At 41.4% G+C, this 11,988-nt stretch overlaps 7 protein-coding genes across 7 annotated transcripts; 2 read left to right on the top strand and 5 right to left on the bottom strand.

The window, feature by feature from the left end:
• Positions 1-410: 410 nt before the first annotated feature.
• Positions 411-1,139, bottom strand: EAE97_003969 (uncharacterized protein; the record flags this gene model as incomplete). Its single annotated transcript, XM_038874481.1, has 2 exons — positions 411-444; positions 496-1,139. 2 exons carry the CDS (start codon positions 1,137-1,139, stop codon positions 411-413), a joined length of 678 nt encoding a protein of 225 aa, XP_038735090.1.
• Positions 1,140-2,018: 879 nt separating this feature from the next.
• Positions 2,019-2,625, top strand: EAE97_003968 (uncharacterized protein; the record flags this gene model as incomplete). The annotated part of the gene is made up of 4 exons (XM_038874480.1): positions 2,019-2,147; positions 2,215-2,322; positions 2,400-2,507; positions 2,554-2,625. The coding sequence occupies 4 exons, from the start codon at positions 2,019-2,021 to the stop codon at positions 2,623-2,625; spliced, it is 417 nt and encodes a 138-aa protein (XP_038735089.1).
• Positions 2,626-3,510: 885 nt separating this feature from the next.
• Positions 3,511-4,194, bottom strand: EAE97_003967 (uncharacterized protein; the record flags this gene model as incomplete). The annotated part of the gene is made up of 2 exons (XM_038874479.1): positions 3,511-3,949; positions 4,010-4,194. 2 exons carry the CDS (start codon positions 4,192-4,194, stop codon positions 3,511-3,513), a joined length of 624 nt encoding a protein of 207 aa, XP_038735088.1.
• A 918-nt stretch (positions 4,195-5,112) lies between these two features.
• On the bottom strand, positions 5,113-6,100 carry EAE97_003966 (uncharacterized protein; the record flags this gene model as incomplete). The annotated part of the gene is made up of 2 exons (XM_038874478.1): positions 5,113-6,030; positions 6,083-6,100. The coding sequence occupies 2 exons, from the start codon at positions 6,098-6,100 to the stop codon at positions 5,113-5,115; spliced, it is 936 nt and encodes a 311-aa protein (XP_038735087.1).
• A 12-nt stretch (positions 6,101-6,112) lies between these two features.
• Positions 6,113-7,077, bottom strand: EAE97_003965 (uncharacterized protein; the record flags this gene model as incomplete). The annotated part of the gene is made up of 2 exons (XM_038874477.1): positions 6,113-6,785; positions 6,878-7,077. 2 exons carry the CDS (start codon positions 7,075-7,077, stop codon positions 6,113-6,115), a joined length of 873 nt encoding a protein of 290 aa, XP_038735086.1.
• A 1,017-nt stretch (positions 7,078-8,094) lies between these two features.
• Positions 8,095-8,826, top strand: EAE97_003964 (uncharacterized protein; the record flags this gene model as incomplete). Its single annotated transcript, XM_038874476.1, has 1 exon — positions 8,095-8,826. One exon carries the CDS (start codon positions 8,095-8,097, stop codon positions 8,824-8,826), a length of 732 nt encoding a protein of 243 aa, XP_038735085.1.
• Positions 8,827-9,550: 724 nt separating this feature from the next.
• EAE97_003963 (uncharacterized protein) lies at positions 9,551-10,888 on the bottom strand (the record flags this gene model as incomplete). Its single annotated transcript, XM_038874475.1, has 2 exons — positions 9,551-10,387; positions 10,436-10,888. The coding sequence occupies 2 exons, from the start codon at positions 10,886-10,888 to the stop codon at positions 9,551-9,553; spliced, it is 1,290 nt and encodes a 429-aa protein (XP_038735084.1).
• Positions 10,889-11,988: the final 1,100 nt, after the last annotated feature.

Genomic DNA, 11,988 nt, shown 5'->3' with positions numbered 1-11,988 from the left:
AATCGACGTTCTTATCATCATAGTAAGTCTTCCACATCAAGCAATAGAATGGTATGTGGGCTCGTAGCTCCCTGGAGGACGATGAGAGAGGCAGAGGGTTTACCCTGCACTTCTACGAGAAAAGCGATTTGGATGTCTAATCGAGAATCTAACGACTGAACCTCACTATGACCAAACGTGTGAATTTACGATACTTGAAAGACTTAAAACTGCGCAAAATGGGTTAATTCTCTCAAGGAAAATTTCATATCAATGGCAACGCTGCGGAATGAAGTCGAAGGAGGGCATATTTTGAGCTTCAATTTATTCATTATGCTGCTGTGTTCTGTAGGTACAGATATATCTCCAGGGATTTCACTTGCTAAATACTGTTACAGCCCCTAGTCTCTTCTTCCACAGAAACGAAGGAATTAATTTTCGTATCCTGGATTGTCCATAAGGCTCCTGTATGCTATTAGTACAATGGATTTAAGTTCAAGAGAATATGAAACCTACTTAAGTGGTACACAAGGCATGAAGCCCAGAGTACTCTCCGTTATCGACATATCATTCGCAAGGAAAGTCTCATTATACGCATTCTTGATCGTTTTCGTAATCGTCATCGCACAATGATTAACATGATGAATACTTCCCACCAATCCTGGGACCATCGTTTTCTTCAGCGCAACCGCCAACGCCAACTTTTGTAGCACAAATGTGCAATGCTCATCATGCCAGTAACGAGTAAAAGCCCGACGGTCATCACCTGACTCTAGCCGGGAGATGTCGGCAGGAATCGTCAAGTTCGTGTCGACGAACCATTCCCGGTCGCGGAAGGGATGATAGTTGTCGTTACCTTCGGGAAACGAACATTCGGGAGGCGCCCAAAAGCGCCCCATGGGATAGTAGCTACATCCTTTAGATCGCGCTTCCTCGGGTGTCAATCCACAGTCTGTGTATGCGTAGTAGCCGGAATCGCCTTTGGACCATGGCCAACGCACAACGGTGATGAGCAAGGCGGCTAATGCGAAGCTGGCTATACAGCCGAGGAGGATGGAAGGGAGGGAAGAACTACGTCGCTTGATGGGTTGAAAGTCTGTGATGTCGCTAGTGCTTTGAGAGTCGATATCTTTATAGCGTGAATCACCGTCGAGATCCATGCTGGCTGGATGTTCAGTTAAGAGACAAGACTTGCGACGGGCTAAGAGCAGGAAAGTGTGCTGAAGAAGATGAGAGTTATAGAAGTCAAGAAGAAACAAAAGACTCGGAAGGAAAAAGAAGGTGGGAAGCTAGATGAAAATGGAGGCCAAAGACCGGAATTTCGAGAAGTCTGTAGTGCAGTTAAACGATAAGGAATTCTAGGTTCATGAATCCATTTGAAACATTAACCCGCTTCGGTACATCAAGCTGTACTAAATTTTTACCACTGCTTGCCATTAGTTTTTTTTGGACTGCATTTCGGATTTTAGAAACTTGCCAAGAAAATGTAAATAGAAAGAAGTGAAAGTAGATGCGAGAAATGTACCTTGGAACTCAAAACTATCGATAATAAGCAGTATATACAATAGTTGTCCAATCAAAGGAAACGTTATTTACCCGAAGCTGACGGAAGTATTCACGGAGAACAAGCTTACCTACCCACTTATGTATGCAAGCTGACTACAAGCGAAATTGGAGTATACTCTGGCAAGCCGACACGATACCTTGGCCGAGGCGAACGAGGCTCGTACCATTTTGAATTGCAGATGAAGAACTTCGAAATCATTGCGTTGTTTGCGCGATCAAATTCTGCAGACAGCTTAGCTTGTATCGGAGCTGTAATGAATGAAATTGTGAATGCAAATGCAACTTCGCTAGTAATACTGGGTAAATATCGATACCACTAATTTTCTCCAGCGAGAAGCGATATATAAGACTACTATCCAAAGAACTTTCCTGAAATATCATCATCAGCTCCGATACCTTCATCTCAGATATCCCTTTATCTACCTCAAACATACCAATTTAATCTTTTCAAGAAGTCAACTTAAATCGCAATTATGAAGTTCACCGTCGCAACTCTTTTCCTCGCAACCATCTTTGGCATGGTCGTTGCTGCTCCCGTCAAGAGAGGAGAAGCCACTGTTGCATCTACTGAGGGTGCTTTCGAGGAGCAGAAGACTATTGTTGTGAGCAAAACCCCTATCTTATTACTTGGTTTTTAGTCGAGCACTTTCTAATCACAGATGAGAGTAGATCGTTCGCGTCAAGGGTGAAGAAGTTGAAGAAGCCGCTTCGAAAAAGAGAGATGAGGCCGCTGTTGCCTCTACCGAAGGTGCTTTCGAGGAACAGAAGACCATCGTCGTAAGTTAGAGCCAGGGCTTCTTAGTAGAGCTCGAATATCATGATTCAGTTCTTGCTAACCAAACTCGTAGAAATAGATTGTTCGTGTAAAGGGCGAGGAAGTTGAGGAGGCTGCATCCAAAAAGAGAGACGAAGCTGTTATTGCCTCCACTGAGGGTGCCTTTGAAGAGTCAAAGACTATTGTTGTGAGTAGGATCCAATTCTTTCAATAGAATTTGGACATATATAGAGTGTTTACTAATCGAATTCTCCGAACAAATTGTCCGTGTTAAGGGTGAGGAAGTTGAAGAGTCTGCATCCTAGATTGTGTAGTTGATGTTTGGATCTGAGGGATGTGCGACATGAGTTATAATTTATGATCACGATGATGAGACGGAAGGTTATTACCGGGATTAGGATAGTTGAATGTCTAGAGCTTGAGTAGTAGTTGACAGGCTTTCCTATCGCGGTCTTACCGAACACTTTAGCGTAACTTCAGTAGTGTGCAAGAATCAATTGGCTTTAGCAATGGCAATACTAGAATATATGCATAAAACTATTCGTATCATCTTTAACCTACTTTAAAATTGTTATGCGATTTGTGATATCCAGTAGTTTCAACGATTGAGGTCTTGGTAAACATTCAGTGTTTTATTGTTCTGCTTTATCATTTACTTTTAAAGTCTACAAGTTTTAATCAAGAGGTACTGCTGATCACTGGGAAAAAATTCGAGTATTAATCTCCTACTTATGGAGAATGCATCGGTTCGAAAACTTCAGCGTTCATAACGTAATAAAAGCACTTGCCGCAAGAGATTCTCCAGCCACTAGTGGTATCAATACTTTGATACTATCGAAATATCCGACAGGAACATATATATCAATAGCGGAACAAATTTTGTTGAATTATTTGAGGCATTTCTTACGTTGAAATCTTTCGGGTATTGAAAATATTTAAGCTGGACTATCTATTTCATATACTCAAACGCCTTGCAAGATTCAATTCAGTTAAATTACTAACTAGTGTTCAAACATTTACAGTATTCTCAACGCTTTTGGCGTTGGGAATTGCAGACTATAGTCCGGGAGGGGACTATAGGAAGCCCTAGTCACTCTTTTTGCCTCCTTACAGCTCTACGGCAAGACTTCTCTCCGTATATAATCCACCAAGCTGTACATCAGGGCACACAAAATCATCCTTGGGACCCCTCAAAATAAATTGACGCACCCAAAATAAGTAAGTGTAACCTTTAAGCCAAGAGTTTTCAAATCCGCAATCTTCTCCTGCCCATCCTCCCTCACATAGTTCCTCGTAACCCTCGCACAATGTTGCGAATGTTCCTCATCTGCCGTCTTCGTATCCACCATCGGCAATCTCTTCTCCATCGCCATTGCTAGCTTTCTCCATGTGTAAAGACAATGTTCATCGTGGTACGCCCAGGTCGTATAAACATGGTCGTAGTGACCGGCCCTCACATTTATCATCTCGGTTGTGTTTAAGGGTTCTCGGAGGAAAGGATCGGAGTACCAGGGGAGATCGTCGAAGACGTCGTAGTCACCTTCGTCGTTGAAGTAGCAGGCTTCGGGCACCCAAGAGCTGAGCATGGGTTCGAAATGACAGCCATTTTTAATAGCTTCTGCTGGTGTTCTTCCGCAGAATGTATGGTCAGGTGGTTCAGGCCGAGATAAGTTGTTTTCTGAGACTCACCGCGTGTAAGAGAAGACTGAAAGAATGGATGCGAAAAGTAGTATCGTCATTATCCCGAAGATAAGTAAGCATTTGGTTGTTGTGAAAGCTCGACGAGGAGTGTTTATGTCGCCTTTGAGCTCAGCGAACTCCTCAGAGAGCAGAGGATCTTGGGATTCTCGAGATTCTTCATCCTGCTTAGCCATTTTTGCATTCAACAAAAACTGGACTGTAAATTGAGAACAAAGTCGTCGATCAGACAAAGATGATTTATTGGTTAAAGCTTACACTACAGCAAGCAAAGAACGAGTTCTATCTAAGATTAAACATAGAGTTCGTGGCCATAGCGATATTTTTCGTTGGTTATCCGGAAGTTCAAGCTAGACGAGATATGGTGGAGGGGTCGAAACCGTTACAAGTTGCTCTTTTGCGCAACAACTTGCCAGGCTTGGCTCGCCTGCCAAGGTAGGGTTCATATGCGGGGTCACAGGGGTAGCGATAAGAGATAGTCTGACTTGCATAGTCATGCGGGGTCGTAATAAGAAAGCCTAGATCTTTGGCAGTGCTGATAAGTGACATTATATATCGCACCGCCCAATGCCAAGAATGGATCCGGGCAATTTGAGATGATTCACACCTTACTCGTCAAATTATATTCAGTCTTCATATCAGATTTGCAGATATTGCTCCTCGAATCCACATCACCCGATAGGATTTCAATCTGTATAAGACATTTAACAGTTTGCGCCGTGTCTTATGTTGGCTAGCAAATTCACAATTAGTGCCTAGGCTCAAGTATCTCTGCTTACTTTCCAATCTTAACTACCCTATCAAAATCTACCAAGAATGATGATATACGATAGACGAGAGTGTAGATTCATATTTCCGCATTTGCTGGTCCAAGTGTTTTCTTAGCGGCCATGAGTAATGTTTGGTCTTTGCGGCAGTACTACAGTAGAGGAATTTACGTACCGTCTCTTATCAACCCTCTTCTTATAGAAGCTATAACTTTGCAAGCGGTATTGTGTGATCATTGGACTGAAACACTATATAGCAAGACTTGACGATACTAGTAATTCGTGTTATTTACCACTTGCTACAGTTATTTGACACAGATTCTAGCCCTATGAAACCAAGATATCCCAAGTCATAAATCTCCGAGAACGTGCAGACTCAACACTGGCATCAGTATATTTCATATCTAGACTTACTCGCCAGTACTCTTCAAGACGCTCCAAAGATTCACGAAATGTGGCGATCCACGATACATTTGGGGAAGCCAGCAAGCTTCTAAAGAAATCATACTGATCCGGCTCTGCTACAGATGCTGCCACACACAATGGCCAGCGCAATATATTTAGGAGATCGGGATCGTTGATGTAAGCGTAAGACTCAAGTGCTCGATGAACTTCATGTTGGATCTCTGGCAACTTTGGTAAGGGTCCAGATAATACCACTTCCAGAAAGATGGATACAGAGCATGCAAAAATGTGTATCACAACGAGTATATTGTAGCTTGGTTGCTCAGGCTTAGTGTTCGTACTTTGTTCAGTACTCTCAAGATTCTGCTTGAAGTTGTTAATCTCTTCCATATTCATGGAAATGCCCCTTTCCAATGTTTTCTTGATTGGGAAGGCTTTAGATACTAGTTCTCGTAAACTAAGTAGCCCTTTTACCTCTTTCTTCCCTTTCCATTCACGTAGGGAATATACGTCCAATAGTATGCTGAAAATCCAACTGCGGCACTGCAAAGCTGCTTGTAGAGGTGAACTATAAGAAGATGCGTGCAGAAATTGTTGATAACGTCTACTCAACGCTGGGACAGAATTTCTGGTGAGACTTGATAATAAGTCGAATCTGATGATGCAACCAACGAGAAAAACTTTAGCTGACTTGATAGTGCCCGATTCGGTGTTTGTCTCCTTGCCATACGAAGAGCCGAAAGCATAATATTGATCTTCGTTATCGATCCAAGAAGTTACAATTGAGATACCCGCTTGTAGGTGCAAGCAACAGTCACAAGTTACTGACTTGTACAAAAGCTATAAGGTTTATTTTAGTGTATGCATGCAAAAACTGAATGGGTTAACGTACGGCAGAATGCAAAAACATAACTATACAAGCTTATATCGAGACATCTTCGTATGATTTTGGATTTTGCAACTCAGTATGAAGTTCTTTGATCGCCACGTCATATTGAGGGGTGTGTTCATCGATGGTTGTATTTGTCTGGAGGTATTTGTGCGAGCTGCTCAAGGCCAATGTAGCATGGCATAGTGGCTGTGACTTAGAGACTAGCCACATAATATGTCCCTGATTGAAGGCTGAAGAATGTGATTGGCAAGACAGAAACTGCCAGTTGAATACTTTTTCAAAATAGTAAGCCAATATTGTAGCGTCTCCTAATTTATCGATGGCCAGCGCTGGTTTATTGAAGATGACGGGGTGATTTTTCTGAGAAGAAGAGTGTCCAGATCCAGACATCAATTCTGGGACCTTTGCAGGCTGAGGCCATGCAACTTTGTTGGTTTGTAATTGGATATTGGGTGGAGATAAAAGATCACACTCAAATGTATAACCATTAGAGTGAAGAAGTTCGATCTCGTGTGATAAGGCTTGTGACTCGGGGAAAAACAAGTCGGAAGGAAGAAAATCCGACAAGGTATCATTTAATGGAGCAAACTCATGATCAGAGCCGTCTGAGTGGGAAGAGGCTGCAGAGTAAGGAAAGACAGCCTCGAGCCCCCAGGAGTGTCTTTGTGTGGTTGTAGGTGTTGTAACGAATGTTGAGCTGAGGCTGGAGTGCCGAGAATGAGAGTTTGTCCTTGAATTCTTCAATGCAAGGGAATTTTCGCTTAAACTTTCCCTCCTGCGTCTTCGTCTCCTCACTCCGCTACCATCTGTTTGATCTTTATCGCTTCTGCCTTCTGTTTCGAGCCTCGATCCATCCAAATTGGCTGCTCTTCATATCCGTGGCACTCCAGCTCCAGAGATCCACAAGCTGAACAGATTGGAACCTTCTCGTCACATTTCCTCTTCCTTACACGACATGTCCAGCATCCCTTTAGGCTTCGATACTTGTTTCCCATTTTGTTAGAACAACGAAAGCAAATTATTCAAATTGAAAGAATGGGTAAGAATAGGCGCAAAGAAACCAACAGTTTTATAAAAAGTTGAGACTTAATCAGTGTAACGGTTCTATGCTACATCTACCTCTAGCTAGTAGCTACTGTAACAACGCGACTTAGAATTACTCTCCGTAACACTGAAATACAGGCGATTCTATCGTGATAAGCTCCGCAGGCAATTTACTCAGCAATAGTGCATAGGCTATGCTATGCCTTCCTTTTTTGGTAAAGATGATGACCACCAAGAAGTAAGTTCCATCATGATAAGCTCCGTAACCTTGGATTATGCAATACCAAACTGCCTTCCTTTTCTGGTGAAAATGTGCAATCGCCATCGTATGACCTAGATGGCGAATTCGTGTTATATAGCTCTGAGTGCACGGTCGACTGACGATAAGGTTAAGGTTACAGATCCTCCGGCATATAAAACGCCAAATCATCAACGAAGAATCTATATCCATCCCACCTATAGAAAGATCTACTCTGTAGGCACATTCAGTGGAACCCTCCTATCTTCCTGCAGGTGAAAATTGGCCGAGGTACTTAAGCTTAACTTATGGAGCACAGGGGTATGCGTAACCATACCCTTTGGGGTAGAGCTTACTGTATCCCATTCTTCGGGCGTCAGGTCTCCACCACAACACATAAGCTGCATGATCGTTTCGGGTTGCCGTCTCGACACGGCTTTCCGTTGTTGATAAATCTTTCATTCTTCGATATGAGTCGTAACTTTACCAATTGTGTTACAACGTGGAATAAACATGCTTGATTCTTATATATTCCGAACCATGGTGAGAGGAGGTCCATTGCTGTCGAAAGAGTAATCCAAGTACTACAGCTATCTTTACAGCCATTTCACCTTCGCACCTGTTCCAGCCTCGTTCCAAGAGCCAAATCTTGTCAAATCTTGTCTCTCACTTGAATAATCGGGTGTGATCATTGTCGTTCATCATGTGCTCAATATTCCGTGATCAGATAATGGAGAAATCCCTCTTTGCCCCAAAGCTTCATGGGCCCGAATATAAGAGGGTACTCACCACAGATCCTTCTAGCGAAGATGGAACTGAGATGAGCGAGCCTCCCTCTTGGTTTCGAGAATTCAATGGTGATATCCGGTCTCGAATCTCGAGGAGATTTTTGATTTCAGTTACATTGTTATCCATAGTGCTGTTATTCGTGTCTTCCATAACGATAACTGGACTAGTCATCTCCTCTCGAAAACCTCATAAATTACCGGTCGCTCCTGAAGGGACAGCTTGTGGAGGCAACCCGACTGCTGCAAGATTGAATGGGTGTGTTTTCGACCCCATGATGAGCGCGTGGATACCTCGAGATTGTGTTTTTGATGAGTTGGTGGAACACGCCGGCGACATCTTTACAACGTGGGATTGGTATTCCGATGTCGACCTCACACAGCCAATTAACGGAAAGGACGAGTTGGATTTCTTGCGAGCTGGAAATTATACTAGGATGTGGACTTCACATCAGAACGCTCACGAGCTTCACTGCGTGTATATATGGAGGAAGATGGGTATGGCATTAAGAAATGATCCTCCATTGGTGGATGCGAGCAATGCTTATCGCCACGTAACTCATTGTTCCGCCAGCCTGGAGTTGATATTGCAAGCAAAGACTGTCTCTCAGGAACCAGAGGCTTTTGAATGGCCTATGATGTATCATACATGTTCCTTACTCAAATACGACGTTTGATGAATTGGTAGCATGTTGCTGTAGAAAGATCCTACGTAAGCGCGTTAGTGTGCTGAATATGACCAATATTTTTCCACCAATTATTTTCGGGGTCGCGAAGATATACCACTTCAACATCACGTGATTCACAAAGTGAGAGATTGTACCCACCAAGATTAACTATTTCGAGATTGCTCGTCTGTATAAATTGGCTAGCTTCAGCAAGTTATACTTCATTATGGACGACTAGCTCTTAAGAAGCTAGCAAACCTATGTTAATTACAGGATCATAGAAAATGTACAATATCTTTTTCAGGCTTCCTCCTGTCCATCTCCTCTCCTTCTACAACGTCTCTCGCCAGATGTCTTACTCTCGTGGCGATTCTTGTGGTATTGATGAACCCAATGGTTTTCTCGATGCTTGTTCTCGTGCATGGTGGATATATGAGAGTGAATTTAGTGAAGTAGGCATATGAAAAGGGCAATTGATACTAGCATGATTTAGGAAACTCCCGCTTATCTTCACCACCAAAGAAAGTCGATCGATGTCAAATGTAAGCTTGGAAATGTGGTGTTCGATATTCTCCCCTCGATGTCTTAATCTCAGCCCGAGACTTTCAGCCCAGCTAATCAAATTAGAGTCTCTACGCTTCACCAGCCAATATCTCTGCTTCGCTATTCAGGGATAGCTCCAAGTCGGCTTGTTCATCGCATACTTCTCTTCTTCGGCAATACATAATTCAACTTAATCTTTGATATATAGCTCTAATCCGGCTTGTTTCATTTCCTGTTCAGCCCTCAGTCTAGCTTCTTCGTCTGTGAGATACTCTTCATGCCATATCGGGATCTGATCATCATAGAAAATCCATCCCTCTGGTTCTCGCACATGCCTCTTGATGGTACGTGAATTATATTCTATCTTGTACCCACTCGGACCGTGTGTTTGAAGAGGAATCGGTCGTTCATTCTCGGGAAACTTTAAGAGTTGAGCATGAGTCAAATCGTCCAGCTTCTGTTTTACCCATGCCCAGAACGAGAAATGGTCGTAAAACTTCGTCGTCGTTGTATATTCGTAACGGAGGACGCAGCTGCGAACAATATGCATATCCACGAAATACTGCTTGTTGGGTGGGCCAAGCTGTGCGACTTTGAAGTAAGAATTTTGTAAAACATACGAAGGTTGGCCACTATTTACATCGTTTGTATCAAGCATGATGGTCCATGTATACGAATCGTCAATTTTTCTGCGGCTGGCCAAATTTAGGGAGTGTAGATTCTTGGAATCGCTAATGGCTGCCGCTTTTTTCCACTCCCATCCTCTTCGTCTGTATTTCGCTTCAAGATCTTTGTGGGCCGCGTTGGCTTGGAGATAGCCAATGACTCCTCCATTCATTTCGTAAGCTGTTCTTTTGATGAAATTCATATCGGGGAAAAGTGAATACGCGAAATTCCATGAGATGACGTTCATGAAAAGTGATGTATGAGAGCCCTGGATGATTGCTTGGAACGGAATGTTGGTTGTATAGATTATTTGGATCTGAATTGGCTCCTCCATGGAGCTCGTCCTAAGGTATGATTCAACCTGATACCATGTAAGCATATATAGTGAATGATTTCGGATATGAAATACCTGTGAAATACACTTCAATTGGCCCACATGGTTTATCAAGCCACTGTTTGCTTCCGTTTTCGACCATTGTAATCTGTAGGCTTCTTGATTGACCAGGTATTTGCCTATCTGTTCAGGATTCCTGAAGTTGTTCGCATTTTGCACATAAATTTCCAGGTCAGAGTCACGCCAGGATCTTCTCTCGAAGAACTGTAAAGCGAAGCTTCCAGACATGAGGGCATCGTACTCAGCCAACTTTGACCGAAAGCCGACAGGATCCTTAACAAAGCGGGCGAGTTGGCGATTGATATTCCACTGGGTCTTGAAGAGCGAGTCAAACGACGATGAAAGTTGCTTGGTAGTTAATCGGAAAAACAAGATATCATTGGGATCGAGATAGGCACAAATGTTCTCGAAGATGGGGTAGCATAGGAAGATATCTTTCCAATCCAAATGTCGATTCGATCGGGACATTTTGTACGAAGTACGATACCACGAGGCTTCTCAGGTTTAGTACATCTATTGGGATATCTCAATTGAAAGTGGTGATTTCTGAGAGTTTTTATAGAGGAGTATCTCTGGCTTGATGACAGGAGGCTATCCTTATCAGCCAATAAATATGCAAGACACATTATAGGCTGAAACCAACAATTGGGCCCCGGAAAAAGAGATACGCGTGATAGATCGATGAAAACCACAGGAACCGAAACCGTGGAAATTCAGTATGTACCAGAGATGATAGCGCAAAGAACATGCCCTAGGAGTATTAATGTCTCGTTCCGGGATCTAGTCTTTTCATACATTAAACAATATCGTCTAATAAGAAATTAAAAAAAGATCGTCGAAATATCGAATACTAGGTAAGAGTTGAGGCCCCGGCTTATCGCACACCATCCATTTTTCGGTCTAATTTTTTAAAATTTAATAATAAATCAATTATATAATATAATCTTATAAAATGTAAGTATTATATTAATAAATAATGATTAATTCTTATATTTCAATTATATTTTGAATCTTACAAATCAATCCCTTAGTATATAGTTTAAAATCTAAGAAACCCATTCTATTTTAGAGAATTTGGAATTTATATCTCAATTTCTTTATAAAAATAGATATAAATAGTAGCTTTTTTAATTCCTCTTCTATATATTATTATACTTTTTTAATTAAATTAAGATCCAAAAAAAAGAATAGTCAATCAAAGCCTTATATATCATACTTCAATTGAGTTCTATAGATATACCTAGAATATACTTTAGAATCGTTTTCTATAAATATATATTCAGATCCTAGCTCATCGAATAATAGAAATATAATAGGTTTAAGGATTTATTATATATATACTTTAGAGATAATACTTTTATTATCCTTAAGTTTTTCCAAAAAGATTAATGAAGATTTATAATTCTAGTTAATTGTACCCTATATTATTATTAATATCCTTTTTAATTAATATATTAATTTAATATAATTAATATATTTTTTATTATTAATTCATTTAGTAATTCATATTCTATCCACTTTTCCTAATTCGAAAATGCTTTTGTTTAATTATATAACTAGCTTTTAAT

Source organism: Botrytis byssoidea (assembly GCF_014898295.1).
Source record: "Botrytis byssoidea strain MUCL 94 chromosome Unknown BBYS_006, whole genome shotgun sequence".
Taxonomy (NCBI): Eukaryota; Fungi; Ascomycota; class Leotiomycetes; order Helotiales; family Sclerotiniaceae; genus Botrytis; species Botrytis byssoidea.
This window is presented reverse-complemented; position numbering and strand designations above follow the sequence as displayed.